Source organism: Pleurodeles waltl, chromosome 6 (assembly GCF_031143425.1).
Source record: "Pleurodeles waltl isolate 20211129_DDA chromosome 6, aPleWal1.hap1.20221129, whole genome shotgun sequence".
In the NCBI taxonomy this organism is placed as follows: domain Eukaryota; kingdom Metazoa; phylum Chordata; class Amphibia; order Caudata; family Salamandridae; genus Pleurodeles; species Pleurodeles waltl.
Genome location: NC_090445.1, coordinates 58,927,941 through 58,949,169, shown reverse-complemented (window position 1 = coordinate 58,949,169; position 21,229 = coordinate 58,927,941). Strand labels below are relative to the sequence as shown.

The window sequence follows — 21,229 nt, the reverse complement described above, 5'->3', positions numbered from 1 at the left end:
GGTGTATTCAACAAGTAGAAGCGTCACCTTCATAAGTGGGGTGTAGGAAAGTAGCCTCTTTCTAGCATGGTTACCCCCACTTTTGATCTGTTTGTCAGTGTGTTTGACAGTGTCTACTGGGATCCTGCTAACCAGGACCCCAGTAGTTATGCTCTCTCCCACTAAATTTGGTTGTTGGATACTGCTAACACAGTATTCCACTCATAACTGGCATTCTGGTGCCGCCTTATAAGTCCCCAGTACGTGGTACCTAGGTATCCAGGACATTGGGGTTCCAGAGGATCCCTATGGGCTGAAGCATTTCTTTTGCCACCCATAGGGAGCCCATGCAAAGGCTTCTATAGGACTGCCATTGCAGCCTGCATAAAAAGGTGCATGCACCCTTTCACTGCCATTTACACTTCACCAGGTCACCTACAAGTCACCCCTATAGCAGGCCTTCCAGCCCTGAAGGCAGGGTGCAGAGTACCTGTGCGTGAGGGCAACGCTGCACTAACAGAGGCATCCCCAAGACCTCCAGGACCATATTCCCGGACCTCGTGAGTGCAGGGATGCCATTTTACACGTGCATTGGAGATATGTCCAGCTCTAAAATGGTAACTCCGAATATGGCCATGTTTGGTATCAAACATGTTGGAATCATAACCCAAGGCTTTTGCAAGCATTAGTTCTATGATTCCATGCACTCTAGGGGCTCATCAGAGGACCCCCAGTACTGCCATTACATCCTTCTGAGGTTTTCCAGGCAGCCACAGCTGCTGCCACCTCTCAGACAGGATTCTGCCCTCCTGTTGCTCAAAAAGCTCAAGCCCAGGAAGGCAAAACAAAGGATTTCCTTTGGGAGAGGGGTGTTACACTCTCTTCCTTGGCAATAGGTGTTACAGGCTTTGGAGGGGTAGCCTCCCAGAGCCTCTGGAAATGCTTTGAAGGGCACAGATGGTGCCCTCCTTGCATAATCTAGTCTACACCAGTTCAGGGATCCCCAGTCCCTGCCCTGTTGCGAAACTAGACAAAGGAAAGGGGAGTGACTACTCCCCTGTCCATCACCACCTCAGGGGTGGTGTTCAGAGCTCCTTCAGAGGGTCCCTGGGTTTTTCCATCTTGGATTCTGAGTTGGCAGGGAACTCTAGGAGCATCTGAGTGGCCAGTACCAGCAGGTGACGTCAGAGCCCTCCCCTGATAGGTGCTTACCTGTGTAGCTGACCAATCCTCCTGTCAGGGATATTTAGGGTCTCTCTTTTGGGTGGTTCTTCAGATTCGGATTATAAAACTCCAGCAGGAATCCTCTGCATCATTTACTTCACCTTCTTACTGAAGAAACTATATCTGGACCCTCCCGGAACTCTACAAACTGCAACAAAGAATCAAAGATGACTTCTGCAACATTGTATCTTCAGCTCCTGCCAGCAACTGCAGCTGTGATCCCTACAGGTAAGCAATTACTGTCTGTTGCAGAGTTTCCGCACGAGCTGAGGCTTAATCAAGTTCTCTCGCTGTGATTGATGATGAATTGTTCCAGGTGCTTCACTGGATGACAAGTTGGAGTGCCAAAGTGAAAGATAGTGGGCAGATTATGGCTGTCATCTGGAGGAGCTGCACTACAGTGCGGCCATCTTGGTCAGGCTCTCTAGCTCCCCCCTGGTATTGTATTTTGAAGTGTTAGACTTGTAAGCCTTAGGATGGTCTTTCCAATTCACCCCTCTTATTATTGCTGCTTTCATTTTTGCTGGCTTTAGGACTCTGCACCTTTTGCCACTAACCATTGCTAAAGTGCTTTGGCTCTATTCTTAAACATAGTAGAATTTAAGTACAGCCAGTTGCCATGCTTAATTTGCATGTAAGTTGGAAGTAAAGCAGCAATACCTGTGCCCAAGGCTTGTAAATTAACTAGTGGGCCAGAAGCACTGAGGGCCATATTTATACTTTTTGACGCAAAACTGCGCTAATGCAGTTTTGCGTCAAAGTTTTAGCGCGAGCCAACGCCATTACTGTGCGTCGTGCGAATTTATACTTGGGCGCACGGTGGCGCAAACCAAAGGTGTGAGTCATTTTTTGTGACGCACACTGCTGCGGCAAGTCGCAAAATGATGCAAATGCGACGTAACTCGCTTTACGACCCCGCACACCGTATATGAGGCGTTTTTTGACACAATTGCGCCAAAAATCGTTGCAAACACAGCCATCTCAGCAGAGGAGAGCCAAAATGGATCCCAGATGCCCCAACAGACCCCAGGAAGATGACAACAGACCAGGAACCAGCCAGGAGGACCCACACAAGAACCAGGACACCTCTAAGAAGAAAAGAAAGTGTTGGTTCAGTGCAGAGGAGCAGGAACTTCTGGTCAAAGAGGTGACGGAACACCAGCACCAACTGTTTGTCACATCAAAATTGCCTATTAGTAGGAGAGAGGCTATATGGCAACAAATTGTCGACAAGATCAACAGTGTGGCAGAAGTACGCAGAGTCATTGAGTGCAAGAAACGCTGGCATGACTGCAAGCGCAGGACCAAGGAAAAGATGGCCAGGAACAGGAAGGCAGCACTGCAGACTGGAGGTGAGAGTCCAGCGCAGATTACCAGGAGACAACGTACATGCAGTGTAAGTCGCATGGGGAATTTACATGCACTAATGTCAACTACAACGGGGGGGATACTGTCCACATAATGTATGGAAGTCACTATATACATGGAGTGACATGGGCAAAGGGGGATGCCATGGGGGCATGACCTGCACAGACAGAAGCTGGGGCACACCATTACACTACACCAACAACAGTCCCATGAGGGCATGCTGACATGCCAACGATGGAGCAAAGGGAAAGCCACACCAAGAGGGAAGGGCACAACGTCAAACTGACATCCCGGCACAAGGCCGCCACCATACCCCCTACATTAACTAGGGCCCTATTAACAACCACTAGCCATACCGACAACTGCAATGTAACTGCCACAACAGTTGCCACTACCACCTCCGCTCTGTGTGCAGCTCAAGTAGCCAATGCCAGTAACTTCCCCATGGATCATACACACCTAAATCAGAGGGTTGGGGATGACAGCTACAGTAATCCCCTGAAAAAAGACAAAGGCCCCAGTACTGTCAAATGTCAATGCTCATAGTTGTCGCTAACATCAGCCAACGTCAACAACAATAGGAGCTACACGGCACTAAGGACATACCCATGCTGCATATGTCAGGGTCCATCCTGTGCCTGGGTCACAATGTAACATCCCAAATGGCATACTGCTCAGACAACAGCATTGAGGGGGAGGACACATGTAGCTGCTCACTGAAATACACCTGCACAGTCAGAGCAGGAAATTTGACACTGCAACACTTATCAGGGCATTCCAATGTACCACACATTCCCAACATCAGCTATACACATTACCAATGCCAACATCCATATTGTGCCATAACAATGCTATGCATAGGATATGCCACATGTCAACTACATTTAAGTGGAAGTGAAAGATCAGAGACTGGGGCCGGTCCAGATTGTTAAGTGTACTGTCAGTGCCATCAGAACACCCACAGCCAGTGATAGGCCTCACCATGAGGATCGATGTAGACGGAGGGTTGAGTAGGACAAGAAGGTGCCAAATCACTAAGGCGGTCATTCTGACCCTGGCGGTCAAAGACCGCCAGGGCGGAGGACAGCGGGAGCACCGCCGACAGGCCGGCGGTGCTCCAATGGGGATTCCGACCGCGGCGGTAAAGCCGCGGTCGGACCGGCAACACTGGCGGTCTCCCGCCAGTGTCCCGCCGCCCCATTGAATCCTCCAAGGCGGCGCAGCTTGCTGCGCCGCCGAGGGGATTCCGACCCCCCCTACCGCCATCCAGATCCCGGCGGTCCGACCGCCGGGAACCGGATGGCGGTAGGGGGGGTCGCGGGGCATTGCAGGGGCCCCCGTAAGAGGGCTCCTACAAGTATTTCACTGTCTGCTTGGCAGACAGTGAAATACGCGACGGGTGCCACTGCACCCGTCGCACAGCTTCCACTCCGCCGGCTCGATTCCGAGCCGGCTTCATCGTGGAAGCATCTTTCCCGCTGGGCTGGCGGGCGGCCTGAAGGCGGCCGCCCGCCAGCCCAGCGGGAAAGTCAGAATTACCGCGGCGGTCTTTTGACCGCGCAGCGGTATTCTGGCGGCCCCCGACAGGCCGGCGGCGACCGCCGCCGGTCAAAGTCGGAATGAGGGCCTAAATGGCCTAAAACAATATTAGAGGAGATGATGCAGAAAAGTCCAATAACCTAATACTATATATGTGACATGCAGGTGGGCCATAGGCCTGGGAGAATGTCCATCTGAAAGACTGGAGCTATGAACACGAAACAAGATCACAATGTGAAAAGCATCACAAGGCAGCCATGTCACATCATTGATACCACTACACGGACCCACTAATTGTACCCTGTTTCATTGCAGAGGAAGATGGATCTCCTGTGGATATGCCTGTCCCAGAATACCCTGATGACATGGATGACGAGCTGATAAACATTACCCAGGAGACCATCCAAGAGGTCCTTGGAACCCTCCAGCACCCCACCTTCTGTCACAAGGAGGAGCACAGAACAAGCAGCCATCACAGAGGACCCACCCACCACCCCAATTGTAAGACCTGCCAGTTCCAATACAGCTGAGGACTCAGACGACACAGGCACCAGCTTTGAGAGAACTGTAGTCGGAGTACAGCGGGAGCTGGCCAAGGAGGTGCGGGTGGGGATGCAAACTATGGCAGCCAGCCTTGAGGGGGAGCGCTTGTGCATGATGTCATCTGCAGATCAGGCAGCAGCTATGCAAGCGCTAACATCCATCTTGCAGGAACAGCAAAAAACCCAGAAGGAAATCTGCACAGCCGTAATACAGTTGACCCAACACCTACAACAGCAATCCTGTCAACACGTGCATGAATGCAACATTGAACCCCTCAGGGCTGACCTGGCTGCCTACCATCATGATGTGGCTGCTATTCTTAAGAATCTCTAGTGAATGTCTCTTACTAATCGGCAAATCCTGTCCCTCTGCACTGTCTGAAACATCACCCCAGCATGTCAGAAGCATTACCTTTAACCCCTTGTGTAGGATCACAACGTAAGATGTCACTAGAATGGACTGACAATCATAGACAATGTACATATTGCACTACAGCACTTTTCAATAAATAGCACTTGCACAACAATTCTGTCTCTGGGTAATGTGACACATCAACTGTGCAGTGGATAACTGAAATGTGCCTACTGTCAAATCATGTAGCTTGTCAATACAACTGTCCTGATATCATGTAGTCAGATAAATCTGCACAGTGGCCAGGACTGCATCATACCCTGCCCTTCCTGAGGGTAATATCTGATGAAGTGAGAAACCACACACCATCATGCTGTGCTGGACAGAATAATGCTTCCTCAAGGGATATCTAAGTCATCAAATAGTGGCAGCTAAATGTTGTCACCATACAATAGTAACACATATAACAGTGCACACAAATCTAAGCAAACACTACAAAACACTGCATGAATTAAGCAGTCTGAGTTTACATCCAAATAGGTAATCATGCTGAAGAGTGTCACAAATGATCTATGTGAGTAATGAAGACAAGAAGACAAGAGTGCTTACGAGAACTCATAAGGGGTCCCTGAATATCACACTGCAGTCAGAACTAAAACTGTTCCCCCAATACCAAGTCTGGAAGCACTGTTTGTGACGTAGAAAACATACTCATCGACAAAAACACTTTGTGATCCATGTTAACTGTGATTGGTGGTTGAAACGAATGGTGGAATCTTTGCAAGGTAGCTCTGGGGTAGCTGCCATTTTACAGCTCAGTTTGGATTTGTTAGTAGCATAGGACAGAAATGTTATAGAACAAAATTCAATTACACTGATGCCAAGCCCATGATCAAGTAGCATTTAACACATACTGTAAAGAAACTGAGGGAAAAGTCCTACCTACCCTAATCTACCCTGAGTACTCATTGCCCACAACTGTACCTAACTAACCTAAGCTAAACTTACTTATCACATGTAACGAATCGTTCTAAACATCAACCCCCCATTATGAGACGGGACACATGGAGGACTACACATATTAACCTACACACATACTATCCTAACCTAAACAATCATATATATTTTTTTAAATATTTTATTATTTTTATGTTTTTAATTTTTTTAATGAAACACACAAGAACACCAACATTGCCCCCACCCACCCACCCACACACTTATAAGTAAAAGTAGAAAGAATCATGACCCCCTACCCTCTCCCCGCTAACTTGCCATCTGAGTTCTGACAGAGGTCAGCTAACAATCATGCTGCACATCCTTCGCCAATGCCTGGGCTACATATGTCAGTGTATGTGATGAAAAACAAAAGCCACAAGGTCTGCAAGTTGTAATAGGACTTGCTAGTGCAGTACTCATGTGCCATGCCTGATTGTGTATACTAGGTTCCAAACAAACATTCAAATAGTCACAAGTTTGTGTAACATACTGGTAGCATCAGTCCTAGGTACCCTATTCACAAACCCATGCCTGTGTTTGAGTGGGGGGGGAGAACAACAAACAATTACAAACAACATGCACACCCAGGAGTGTATAAAAAGCGCAACACGTGTTTGTCTCTACACACACACCACGGGTAAGGCATATCAACAATTAGGAGTCAGCTAAACCTTGACCAATCCTAGCGCCACACATGTCAGAAAATGCAGACCTTGCTCCACATCATATACTTCCAGTGAGGCATGACTTTAAACAGACACAGAGTCGCAAGAACACCCATGATCATGATTAGCATGCACACCTAGGCCACTGCACTCTAGTTCCACAAACTTGTAGTACTATATGTGGAAGTACATACTACCAGAAGGTTCAACCTACAGTTTAATAGGTACATTGGTGAATAGGGAAGCAGAAGTCCTTTGGAAAGCAATTTGCATTACCAATCTGGGAGAATGTGAGTCTGACATACAGACTCAATCTGAGACGAGTCCCAGTGCAACTCTTATTGATACAAGTGTAATCCACATGACTCACCCCAGTTCTCATTGCGGGCCCTACAGGAATGGACTACAATCCCTAGATTATACAATTGCATAAGAATTGGGCAAGTCTAATTTTTTTAAAGACTGAAATCCCACTCATGGAACAAGACAAATGATTGGCCAGCGCATCACACCTTGCTATGTGTTCATGATGAGTCCATCACACATCACCAGCAAACACAAAACATAACACACATGTCAACACTTACTTTAGGTGTCGGGTCCTCAAATCGAGCCACCTCTCCCACAGTGTATGGTGCCCGTCCACCTGTAAAGCATGGAAGGAAGAATGTGCTCAGAATCTGTGCACTGACCAACAATTTCAAAGACAAAAACAATGTGTAAGCTGACATAAGTAATGAAAGCCTTTCAGACATGCTTATACTGCATCGAATATCTCCCGGCCAACATGTACATAGCATGGGTCTCCTGCGACAGTTACACACACATCTACACACATGCAGTGGCCCTGACTATCATGTGGTGGCAAACATGCACCTTCATTAGTGAGCAGCAATAATACTGGTGTGTATTCGTCTCATCATGTGCATCCAAGAGAGCCATCCAAAGGCTGGTTACTTGAGGACAGCATTACCTGTCAAACAGCCTATGTGGTCATGACACATTTATAACAGATAGTTACAATGTACAGAGGGGCAGGGACTTTTGTAAGCCCTCATGTTGTTACAGTTTCTTCATTTGATGTGGGCCAGCAATGGTGATTTGCACCAAACATAGATATTTGTACCCTTGTGCATACCTTTGGACTGCCATCCCTAATCGGAATGTGGCACAACAATTACCAAATACCTGTCTAAGATGTTAGCTGAGGGCACCTTACTCCTTTTCCAAAATAGTTCAAGTCCAGATCTGACATGTATCCAAAAAATATGAAGGAGCACATTAATCCCTAACAAGCATAGCACTTCCGTGAACGCTTTCCTTACACACTCACCAGACACACATGAGACATATGTCTGGGCCACATTGCTATCATCAATTGACGTGAAGGCAGCACTCATTTTCTGCATCATGTAGTGTTTCCAAAGTCAATCCATCTATAGCGTCAACATATGTAGCAATTATGTTAGTACATCTATACTTCACTGGCAATTGTGACCTGTAGAGTCATGATTGGCTCATCTTTTTTTTGGTTGTCTGACACAAAGGCGGCACTAAATTACATTAAGCAAAAAGCATCCTGTAAGTTTGCAGAGCATGAGCTGCCTGACAGCTAGCATTTGTGATCCTTCACATAGTGCATCAATTACCCTGTATGTTTCCGCAGCATTACACACAGTCAGCAACTTAGCTGGCAGATTTTGTACCAATCATCTCATGTCACTACACAGCTTTTAATTGTGCACATTTACATGATCTGTACTCACCAACAGGGCCACCGATCATGATTCCCAGGTGGTCCAGCAGATCTCGCTCCCTGGAGATGAGGTCAGTCCAGCGGTGCTTCATCTGGTGGTCATTCCTCTGGCTCCCATACACGCACACCAAGTGATGCAGCACCTTCCCCCACCGGACTTTTCGGGCTTCAGTCTGATACCCCTGTATCACCCTGCCTCAATCATTAGTGGGAGGAAATGGCACACCAGCCATATAAACCCCCCAACTCCTTCTCACCCATCCTGCCAAGACGTGGCCTACCCGACATCTCAGCACAGAAAAGTGGAATAGGTGAGAAAAAAAAGAAGAAAGGAGAAAAGGGGGAAAGTAGGAGTACGAAAATACGAAGTAAACTTAACTACTAAAAGAGCCCAACTATCCCCAAACCAGCACTACCCACAACAGACTCCCACAAACAACAAATACACTACTATACTGGACAAATGTAAACAACACACACTCAGACAGTATAAAACAACAATATTTATTTCACAAACCAACAAGTAAGATGGCACACAGGACACAAAAGCACAAGATCACTGGACAACACTCTGAACACAGCCACACAGTCTAGAAGATTCACAGACTGCAAAGTGAAAGCGAAAGTACACCCACTGTACAGATTCTGTAAACAGGATATCCTATTACATCACATCCAGCATAAAATGGCCACCGTTTTTTTCCAATATGCGTCATTTTTTCATGCACAGGAGTGAAAATAATGCTGCCTCCAAATAATATTAATTTTTGGATAATAGTATTTGGGCGCAGCATATTTTTCACTTCTGTGCGTCGAAAAATATGACGCACAAGCTGTATGTTTGAAAAAATGACGCCAAAGGAAAAAAAAATCTATTTTAGGGCCAGATATATCAAGCAATTTTGCATTCACAAATGGTGCGATTCGCAAAATACTGCCGTTTGCAAATGCAAAAATGCCTTTCAGAATGTATGGAAGGCATTCGCAGTGCAATTGTAAGGAATTGCCAAAATAGCGATTCCTTAAAATTGTGCCCCCATTTGGATTATCGAAAATTGCGATTCTCTAAATATGAATTTGCAAATAAGGTGTCCTTATTTGCAATTTCGTGAGCATATGTATCAAGCATTTCCTAAATGCGAATTTAGGAAATGCAATTACCACCAACAAAAGTTTGGTGGTAACCATGTGCAAATTACAAATTTAATTTTTTTTATTTTTTTTATTTTTTACAATTAACATGTAGCGCACACATGCCCCTAAAGTATATGTGTGCTTCACTTGTCCGTAAAAATTATTTTTGGGGTGCAGCAGAGGGGGCCTTAGGCCCCCAGCACCCTGGCATTTGCTATTCCTAAATTGCAAATTCCTCACTGGAATTCGCAATTTAGGAAATGCTAAACCATTGGCAGCAGGCCCATGGATGCAAATGGAGTTGGATTCTCTATTTACAATTCAGTAATAGCATTTGCACATTTTAAGTAATCGCTATTACAGCTTTGCAAAATTCATACATACCATTTAGCATTTCTTAAATAGCAATTTCTTAAAATTCCCTATTTAAGAAATACAATTTGGTTTTTTGATACAGCTGGCCCTTAGTGCATTAACTGGTTTAGTGGCATGTTTCAATCTTCATGTTAGGTTACATTTGGGACACTACTGTGATAGGCTGCTTGCAACCACTTTGGTGATTGATGGTGTATGTTCATATGTGAGACATCATACTGCAGCGGACAATGACCACTACTTCCTTAACTGGAGTTTGATGGTTGGCTGACACACTAGATGACCATATGTGTGGCCTACATATATGTCTTGCACAATTTGGCCATGTTTGCCATCAGGAGAAGATAGCAAGGTGACGTACATGGGTACAATACCTCAATGCCTATGGCTCAATGTGTGCAGTGGCCACTAATGTAGTTGTTGGCCCAGTGTGTGTGCATCACAAGATGCATTATAGAAAATATGCTTGTAGTATGTGTAGTCAATGTGTCCATACCATAGATGCAAGTCAATGTGGAAATGCGATAGGACATTTGTTAGTCATACATGTAGCAACATCAGTTGTGTGCCCTTCCAAGGTTTTGGGTAACGTAGACACCACAAATGGAAAAGCATGCACCAGATAGATGGCTGACATTTGGTCATGTCAATTGTCCACAGTTTCACCATCCTATGGTCCTAGATTTTGTAAACTGCTTCCTAGGCAATTGTTGGTGAATCTAACAGTGAGTCAGGCAAATGCCTTGACGAAGTGTGTACCATGTAATTGGGCCAGATAGCCAAAGGTGAAGCAGAAATGTATTATGACGCCACAGTTGAGATCATATTGCTGAGCCACAACTCTCCAGTGGCTGTGGTGGACCAGCATATGAGGCAGCCCGTGTCCACATATTTCCTGTGATCAATTGCACAGAGGTGTCTTGTTCATGTGTGTGGTCCAATGTTGATCCTGTATAAACTGTTGAGGTGTATGTTGTCACTGTTACGTCCAGGTATCATCATGAGTCAGTGGCAGCAAATCGTGTATCTACTGAGTATCCTTCGGAGATAATTGTGAGTAAAGTCAATGAGGACATGCGAACATACATGGGGATGGTCCCACCCTGTAACTGAAGACATGTAATGAGACTTTCAATTGGGCAACCTTGATGTGCTGAGTGAGAGAATGTCTCAGGTGTCATGTTCCGGCAGGTGTCATTGCAACATTTGTACACAGGTTGGCCTCTGTGGATCCCACTGCATCTGGGAACATGATAGCCTCTGTGCAGATTATTTTGGCTGCTATTCACCACACACGGCCCATCTATATGTTTTGAACAATGTAATTCAGCGTGTGAACTGTCAGGGTCCTAACATGTGTAGACTTTTCATGGACATTATCTGAGGTTGCTGGTTCTGCTGGAGGCCACATACACAATCCCAGGCTATGGCCTAGGTACACTGTCACACTTTGTAGTTCAGGCATTAATGAGACCCAGACAAGGGATGGGCCATGATTTTGCTATTTAAGGGCAATGTAACAAATATGGTATAAATAAAAGTCAGATGATGCTATACAATGTATTTGAGTATGCATTGATGACAAATTACCCTCTGAGGAATGAGAGGTTTTGTACAGCAAGTGTGGTACATATGTAGCCACAGGGAATCTTTAGGGTGACCCACAGACAGGTGCCAGTCAGACTGACAGGATGCAGGGTCAATCAGGATCCAGCAATTTCACAAGTTACATGATCAGTGGTCTGACTAAGACTGGTCGGAGGGAGCAGTAGACAGTTGACATGTCAAACTGTGTATGTGATGTGTTTTTTGAAGGTGACACAAGAACCCCGGAACTGTGTTACACAGCTTCATTAGTAGCAATGCTTAACGGTGTATTTGTCAAAATGTCAACTTCAATGCTGTTTGAGGCATCAGCAGGGGCAGTGCATGTTAAATTGGGTGGTGTGCATGGAGGTGATCAATGGTGTGGGTTGCATCAGTCTCTCACAAGTCCTGTAGGTGAGATTTGCATTCAAATGGCTGACAGTACCTTTCACACAGGAAGCATTCTACAGATGATACCAGCACTTAGAAACTCCAAGCCAGTGTTTTATTTGACCTGACGTCCATGCAGTCAGATAGTACTATGACAATGGTATACCATAGGAAAGGTTGTAGCACACTGGATGACTCTTGTTAGAGTGTGTGTGTAGAGGAGGGAATATCAGGGTACACATATTCGTATTCCAGGGACCTCTTCAGACAGGTGGGTTGTGACCAGGCACATGGGTGTGTCAGGATTTTTTAAATGGACTGACATGTACATGGAATGTCATGTGCGCAATGCTTGTCATATGTGTGGCACTTGTGCTGTCTATGTTCTGCTTATATGGAACTCTAGTCACAGATAGTCGTTGCAAAGATTGTATGTAGTTGGACTTACTGCTGTCAAGCGTCTGGTCATACAATCCTGTTCCTGAAGCAAAAGCACATCAACTGCCTCATGTATGAGGCCTGTTTTCCCCTAATTGAGTGATGGTGTCCTAGTTGTGTGCCATATGCTGCGATGAACCATGTTTCCAACATTTATGTGTGTAATAGGTGTGGTCCTCTGCTATTGCCCTTCAAAGGTGAAATGTACAAGATCTTAGTCATTTACAGTGTGTGTGTATGTGACCGTTGTATGATACGCATCACATTTGTTGTGGGATTTTCTGTGTCCTGATCAGTATATCAGCAATGCTCCATGAGGCAACACTCTCCTTCTGATAGTTAGAGCTAAAGGTGTGCACAAATGATTAGCCAGACCATGATGTGGTGTTTATTATCAGTGTTTATTTACATTAGTTCATAAAGTGGTGATGGTGATTTTATTGGCGCCTACGCAATCCAGCAGCCGTGTTTGGTTGTTCCCCCTCATGTTGCAGGCCAGCATCCTCCTCTTCCTCCTCTGCAGGCATGTGTGGGTCTGGTTCCAGGAGGGGAATGTTCCTTCGTATGCAAATGTTGTACAGGATGGCACATGTTAGGATGATCTTACAGACCATTTCAGGGGAATATAGGAGGCTACCACCAGTGATGTCGAGGCACCTGAATCTCGAGTTGAGGATGGCGAAGGTCCTCTTGACTATGCTGCGTGTCCTCCTATGTGCGTCATTGTAGGCACGCTCTGCTGCAGTACTTGGGTTGCCAAATGGTGTCATGATCCATGGCTGGATCCCATACCCTTGGTCAGCTGAAAGTGAAAGTGAATGGGATCATTTAGATGTAGGTTGGCCCATTTATATCAGCTTGCATGGCAGTAGTTGTCTTGTGTTGTCTGTGTCTCTTTTGTGTTATTGTGTTGCATCCTAGGCTTATAGGATGTACCATCTGCATTGTGTTGTTTTGTTGGCTGAACGAGTGTTTGGCTGGTGAGTGGTTGTCAGCAGTATGTTTAGGAATTTGCAGTACAGTGTGCCCTCCCTTGCACTGTGACTTGTGATACAGGTGTCCCTGTGTCTTCATTGGGGGTGAGATGATAGTTCCATAAACAGGTTAATTTTAACAGTGTTGTTAACACGATCATATCAATGTACCATGTGCATCCCATACCTTTGGACTTATGCAATGGATTGTAGTAAACATGATTGAGACGCTTGCTATTTGCAGTTGACATTTAGGCAACCCACTCCAAACGTTGTGACCACAGACACCTTAACATTAGGCTGTACAGTATTGTCAGATGTGTGACAGGTTCAATGGTGACCAATGCAACATGGCTAGCGATGTCACAACCTCAATGTGTTCTTGTCAACATGTTGCAGTTGTGGTGTATGTGTTGTGTGTCCTAGAGGGTTTCTCTGCAGTGTGTATATCAGTAGGTTTTATGTTCTTACCAACAAGTAGTCCATTGCCATACCGTCCATCCTGGAAGTGTTGATTGATGGTGCTGTGACGGAAGATGAAAGAGTCATGGACACTCCCAGGATATTTAGCCACAATTTTGATGATCATTCCTTGGTGATCGACAATGGCCTGCACATTGATGGAATGTGTGTGCTTCCTGTTGCGGTAGAGGTGTTCAGTTGCAGCAGGTGGCACAAGGCGTACATGTTTGCAGTCGATTGCACCAAGGACGTGTGGGAAGCCACTGATGAGATAGAACCCCTGTTTTGTTTCCTGCTGCTTCTGCAGTGTGTTAGGGAAGCAGATGTGGTGGGGTGTGAGTCTGATGATGGCATCCAGTACTTTGGGCAAGAAGGCAGAGAATTATGGCTGTGATATTCCGGCAACCAGAGCACCAGTTGTTTGAAAAGAGCCACTTGCCAGCATGTGGAGTACAGCAAGCAGCTTGGTTTGTGCTGGGATGGTACGGGGTGTCAGCAAGTTGGGTGCCAACTGTGGCTCAATGTTGTGCAGCAAGTGCTGAATGGCTTGCCAGTTCAACCTGTACCTCTGGATGATGTCATGTTTCCTGAGGCCATGAAGAGTTGTTCTGGTGCGGAATATCCTCTCCTGCCTTCTGTGCTGCCTTTGGGGTCTCTGCTGATGTTGTCGTAGCTGCTGTTGTTGTTGCTGTGCTCTGCGTCTACGTGCACGCAGGATGAGAAGCACCTCCATGTCTCCCTTTTGCTGCTCTGCTGTTGCTTCTGTGTGTTCTGATTAAGTACAAGTGTGTTTGCCCCATTTTAACGCCTGCCCTGACCCAGACGTAAAATTTTGACGCAAATCGGTCTGTGCGTCAATTTTTGAGTCTGCATCCCGCTGTGCGTCATTTTTGCCCTGAGGCATAAATACGACGCATGGCCATGTGAGTCATTTTTTGGATGGGAACGCCTACCTTGCATATGATTAACGCAAGTGGGATTCCAGCCTCCAAAAAACAACGCACACACTTGGATTTTGACGCCCGCGACCGCGGGCGTCAGAGTTTAAATATGGTGCACGGTTTGCGCCAGATGTGCGTCAAATTCTTTGACTCACATTCGGCGCAAACAGAGTATAAATATGCCCCTGATTGTGCCATTCACTTAAATAGCCCCTTAAACATTCCTGAGGTCTACCTTTGCAGCCTGTATGAGCAGTTTTGAAGTGCAATTTTAACCTGCCAAAATAAATCTTTTGCAAGGCCTAAACCTTCATTTTTTATACATATATGTCACCCCTAGTGTAGGCCCTTGCCAGCCAGCAGGACAGGATGCAGTGTATTTAAAAAGTTGGACATGTACTTTTAGGTTTAACATGTCTTGGTAGTGACAAAACTCTTAAATTAATTATTCACTACTGCAACGCCTACCTCTGCCACAGGATAACATTGGAGCTGTCTTCTTACATTTAATGAGATGTAACTTCCAAATGGATACAGGTCACGCACAGCACATAAACTCTTCCCGAATAGAATCCAAACAATGTAACATCCTTCTACCAACACACCCTACACAGTGTAGCATGCTACTTGTTAGGCCTGCCAGACTTAGGCTTATATATCCCCCAAACATTTTGCCTCTCCTCCTCCATTTTTCTGAGCTTGTTTTTGTTGGCATTAGGACTCTGAGCTCTTTACCACTGATAACCAGTGCTTGTGCTCACTCCCCTAAAACATGGTTAAATTGGCTTATACCTAATTGTCATTTTTAATTTAGTTATAAGTTCCTTGTAGATTGATAGACCATATAACCAGGGCATACAAATTAAAGGCTACCAATGGGCCTGCAGCACGTATTGTACCTCCCATTAAGTAGCACCTTAAAGGCCTACTACTGCAGCCTGAATACAGTTTTAAATTGCCATGTTGACTTGGCATTCAAACCTCCCAGCAAAGCCTTAAACTATCCTTTTATTACGTATAAGTCACCGCTAAGGTAGGCCCTAGGTAGCCCATAGGGAAGGGTGAGATGTAATTAAAAGGTGACATGTCAAGTTTACAAGGGTATGGCAATGCCTGTTTTTAGATATATAGACAAGGCAGCTGTGAGAAAGTTGCCTCTTTGTAGCATGGCTACCCTCATTTTTGGCCTGTTTGTCAGTGTATTTTAACTGTGTCACTGGATCCTGCTAGTCAGGACCCCAGCACTTATAGTTTGTGCCCTACATGTCAGTATGTTTCACTGTTGTTGTCAGTATGCTTGACTGTCACTGGAGTCCTGCTAATCAGAACTCCAGTGCTTATGCTCTCTCTGGTTCCAAATTTGTACTTACATACTGGTAACCCAGTATTCCACTCCAAATTGGCATACTGGACCCCCCTTATAAGTCCCTAGTATATGGTACCTAGGTACGCTGGGCATTGGTGTTCCAGGGGATCCATATGGGTTGAAGCCTTTCTTTTGCCACCCATGAGGAGCTCATACAAACACTTCTCCAGGATTGCCATTGCAGCGCAAGTGAAATAGCTTAAGCACTATTTCACAGCCATTTATACTGCACCAGGCCACCTGTAAGTTATCTATATGTCTGGCCTTCAGACCCCGGAGGCTAGATGCAAAATAACTGTGTGTGACGGCACCCTTGAACTAGCAGAGATGCTCCCACATTGTCCAGGCCAATTTTCCCAGACTTTGTTAGTGCGGGGACACCATTATAAGTATGACGACAAATAGGTCAATACATATATGTAGCTTCACAATGGTAACTCCAAATATGACCATGTAAGGTGTCTAACAACTGTGAATTGTTCCCCAATACTAATTCCAGCACTGTTGGTCCTATTTCATGCACCCTGGGGGCTCCACCATGGTCCCCCAATACTGCCATACCAGCCTTTTGAGGTTTTCACTGCAGCCACAGTTGCTGCCACCTCACAGATAGGCTTCTGCCCTTCTGGGGCTTGAGCAATTTATTCCCAGGAAGGCAGAACAATGCATTTTCTTTGAGACAGGGGTGTCACGACCTCTCCCTTTGAAAATAGGTGTTACAGGCACCGGAGCGGTATCCTCCCAGAGCCTCTGGAAGTGCTTTGAAGGGCACAGATGGTGCACTCCTTGCATAATCCTGTCTACACCGGTTCAGGGACCCGCCAGTCCTTGCTCTGGCATGAAACTGGACAAAGGAAAGGGGAGTGACCACTCCCCTGTCAATCACCACCCCAGGGGCGGTGCCCAGATCTCCTCCAGAGTGTCCCTGGGTTTTGCCATCTTGGATACCAAGGTGGTGGGATACTCTGGGAGCCTTTGCCAGTGCCAGTGCCAGCAAGTGACACCAGAGACCCTTCCTGATAGCTCCATACCTGGTTAGGTGACCAATCCCCCTGTGAGGGCTATTTAGGGTCTCTCCTGTGGGGGTTTCCTCAGATTTGGATTGCAAGACTCCAGCAGGACTCCTCTGCATACTGTGCTTCACCTTCTACCATCAGATCAACCGCAGAACTGCTCCAGGAACTCTACAAAGTATCCAAGGTGACTACTGCAACTCTGTAACTCCAGCTTCTGCCAGCAACTGCAACAGTTTCCAAGTTGTTGTAGGAGACTGGCCTGGCTTATAGTGGGTACCTGGTGGTACTTACATCTTGTCCCAGGTCCTGTTGTCCCTTATTAGTATATTAGTTGTGTTCAGAGGATATACTCCCTTAGGAGGTAAGTAAAATACACAAAATATACACACAAACCAAAATCAGGTAAGTAAACAGTTAGAAAAGTAGTGCAAACACTGTAGAATACAATAGGATGCAAAAGGCTTAGGGGCAACACAAACCATATACTAAGAAAGTTGGATGCGAACCACTTAGGGATCCCAGGCCTAGTGTAGTGAGTAGAGGGTCACTGGGAGAAAACACTAAGGGTGTCCAAGATACCCCACCCCAAGACCCTGAAAAGTAGGAGTAAAGTTACCCTACTTCCCCAGAAACACACTAAAGTTGTGATAGGAGATTCTGCAAAGACCACAACAGACTGCATAACACTGAAGATGGATTCCTGGACATGAGGACCTGCAAAGGAAGGGGACTAAGTCCAAGAGTCATGAAAGTGTCCAGGGGGGCAGGAGCCCACTAAACCCGCAATGAAGGTGCAAAATGGCTGCCTCTGGGTAGAAGAAGCTGAAGATTCTGCAACAACGGAAGATGCCAGGAACTTCTCCTTTGCACAGAAGATGTCCCACGGACTGATGGAGGATGCAGAGTTGTTTCCACGCAGAAAGACTGCAAACAAGCCTGGAGGAGCTCTGGGCACCACCCCTGGGGTGGTGATGGACAGGCGAGTGGTCACTTCCCTTTCCTTTGTCCAGTTTCACGCCAGAGCAAGGGCTGGGGGATCCCTGAACTGGTGTAGACTGGTTTATGCAAGGAGGGCACCATCTGTGCCCTTCAAAGCAATTCCGGAGGCCAGGAGAGGCTACTTCTCTCAGGCCCTGAACACCTATTTCCAAAGGGAGAGGGTGTAACACCCTCTCTTAGAGGAAATCCTTTGTTCTGCCTTCCTGGGACTGGGCTTCCCAGACCCCAGGAGGGCAGAAGTCTGTCTGTGGGTTGGCAGCAGCGGTAGCTGCAGTGAAAACCCCAGAGAGCTGGTTTGGCAGTAACCGGGGTCCTTGCTGGAGCCCCGGGGATGCATGGGATTGGCAACCCAATACCAGATTTGTCATGGGGGGACAATTCCATGATCTTAGACAAGTTACATGGCCATATTCGGAGTTATATGTAGTGCAGGCATGTAATGGTGTCCCCACACTCACAAAGTCTGGGGAAATTGCCCTGAACTATGTGGGAGCACCTTGGCTAGTGCCAGGGTGCCTTCACACTTAGTAACTTTGCACCTAACCTTCACTAAGTGAGGGTTAGACATATAGGTGACTTATAAGTTACTTAAGTGCAGTGTAAAATGGCAGTGAAATAACATGGATGTTATTTCACTCAGGCTGCAGTGGCAGTCCTGTGTAAGAATTGTCTGAGTTCCCTATGGGTGACAAAAGAAATGCTGCAGCCGATAGAGATCTCCTGGAACCCCAATACCCTGGGTACCTAGGTACCATTTACTAGGGAATTATAAGTGTGTTCCAGTGTGCCAATTAGAATTGGTAAAAATGTTCACTAGCCTGCAGTGACAATTTTAAAGGCAGAGAGAGCATAAGCACTGAGGTCCCGATTAGCAGAGCCTCAGTGACACAGTTAGGCACCACACAGGGAAAACACATTCAGGCCACAACTATGAGCACTGGGGTCCTGGCTAGCAGGATCCCAGTGAGACAGGCAAAAACAGACTGACACATAAGTGAAAATGGGGGTAACATGCCAGGCAAGATGGTACTTTCCTACAGCTGTGCATCCACAGAAGACTGCCTGTCTTCAGCCTGCACTGGAAGAATTGAAGGAATCTCCTGTAGAGAGATGGAGGCACCTTTCTGCATTGGCAACCGGTACACTGGGTCCCCTCTCCTGACAATGAGCGTGGATCCTAAAACACAGGTGGTGGACTGAAGTGACCCTGACTGTCCAAATGTCCAGCTGTCCACATTTGGTGGAGGTAAGAGATTGCCTCCCTGTGCCAGACAGTACCCCTTTGAACTGCATGTTTTGCAGCTCCTAGGGCTTCTGTCCATTTTTCCAGGAAATCCTTTCTACGCAGCCTAGCCCATATCCCCAGCACTCTACCCTGCAATGCTCAGCTCCCTGAGTTGTTCTCCGGTGGCGTTGGATCCCTTTGTTGTAGTGCTACAACGATTGCTATTTGCAACTCCTTTCTCCCTGTGTTCTGAGACTCCTGTGGGTGCTGCCTGGTCTTCTGAGGACTCTCTGAAGTGCTGAGAGCCCCCTCTTTCTCTCATCCTGAGTTGAGACCCCCAGGTCCCTCATGGGCCCAGGCAGCGCCTTTTCCCACCAAACGAGTTTCTTGCGTGAGCCAAAGCTTGTTAGTGGAGTCCAGTGATGAAAACCAGCCTGCATTCATCTACTCAACGTGGGACATCTCCTGTACCAAGCAGCACCCCGCAGCTGTCTTCCTTGGTGCATTTCTGACTTTTTCTTCCAACCAGAGGTTTCACTTTTATACCTTCATCCGGGTTAGCAGGGGCTCCTGTTCTCCCAGGACTCTTCAGCAGCTCTTGGCTTTGGTCTCCTCTCTGCACAGGTCTTCAGGTCCAGGAAACCATCATTGGTGTCTTGCAGTCTTGTCTGTTTTTTGCATTATCCTTTATCACGACTTCTAGTGTGTTTTAGGAAACTTGCTGTACTTTACTCCTGCCTTATTGGGCTCTGGGGTGGGGTATTTTAATTACCTTTGGTGTTTTCTTACACTCCCAGCGTCCCTCTGCACAGTACACTTGCCTAGGTGGGAAACTGACATCCGCATTCCTCTATTTTAGTATATGGTTTGTGTTCCCCCTAGGCCCATTGCAACCTATGGCGATTTTCATGGTTTGCACTATTTTATGACTGTTTACCTACCTGATTTTGGTTACTAGTGTATATTTTGTGTATAATACTTACCTCCTAAGAAAGTGTAGCCTCTAACATATATTTGGCATTGTTTCACTAAAATAAAGTACCCTTATTTTTGGTAACACTGAGAATTGTCTTTTATGTGTGTGAGTACTGTGTGACTGCAGTGGTATTGCAACAGCTTTGCATGTCTCCTAGTTCAGCCGTGGCTGCTCTACCTACAGCTACCTCTAGACAGCCTGGCTTCTAGACACTGACTACATTTCACTAATAATGGATAACTGGACCTGGTATAAGGTGTAAGTTTTTTAGGTACCCACTACAAGCCAGGCCTGCCTCCTACAGCAGCCCTAAGACAGACAGAGTTCAGATACTCTTTAATCAATTAGCTGAAAACAGTAGAGCACATCTAGTGAGGTCAATACATCTCAATGATGTAAAGACGGGAGACAAAAGCAATGTATCATTGTGACCCTTTGCTCTTAGCATGATGTTAATCAAAAGAAAAGAACATTTGTATTGCATTCCTCTTGCTCTCTTAACCCCCATCTTTAATTTCAGTAATTGTTTTGGAGACTGTTAATGTCTTTCTCAGTAATATTCCAGAGTCAGAGCATCTAGGAACAGAAGGGACTCAACATTTGAGAGCTTTAGGCAAAAAGCTATTAAGGTTCCTGATTATGTTCCACAAAAAATGTTTCCAAACTTGAACTGGGTTGGATGATCTACTGTTTACAGTGATAACATAATATCACCTGAAGAAATCATAAAGCATCCAATGCCTCTATAGTAAATGAAAGACTATCACACTCACCTTTTTCTTTCAGGAGGTTGTCTATGAACACAAAAACAAATTATTATGAGATCATTAGAATTTTCTTCTTATTGAAGATCCATTTATTATTGTTCAATTTATAAACTTGCCTCTTGCTTTAATTAAATCACCTATCAGAGAAAATATAGAGT

At 46.0% G+C, this 21,229-nt stretch overlaps 1 protein-coding gene across 1 annotated transcript in view; it reads right to left on the bottom strand.

Moving 5' to 3' along the window:
• The window catches only part of LOC138299193 (butyrophilin subfamily 3 member A1-like), a 798,776-nt gene that overhangs the window by 361,674 nt on the left and 415,873 nt on the right, over positions 1 to 21,229 (bottom strand). The window contains exon 17 of the mRNA XM_069237291.1: positions 21,078 to 21,098. Within this exon, the coding sequence (XP_069093392.1) occupies positions 21,078 to 21,098 (21 nt within the window). The remainder of the gene's footprint in view (positions 1 to 21,077; positions 21,099 to 21,229) is intronic.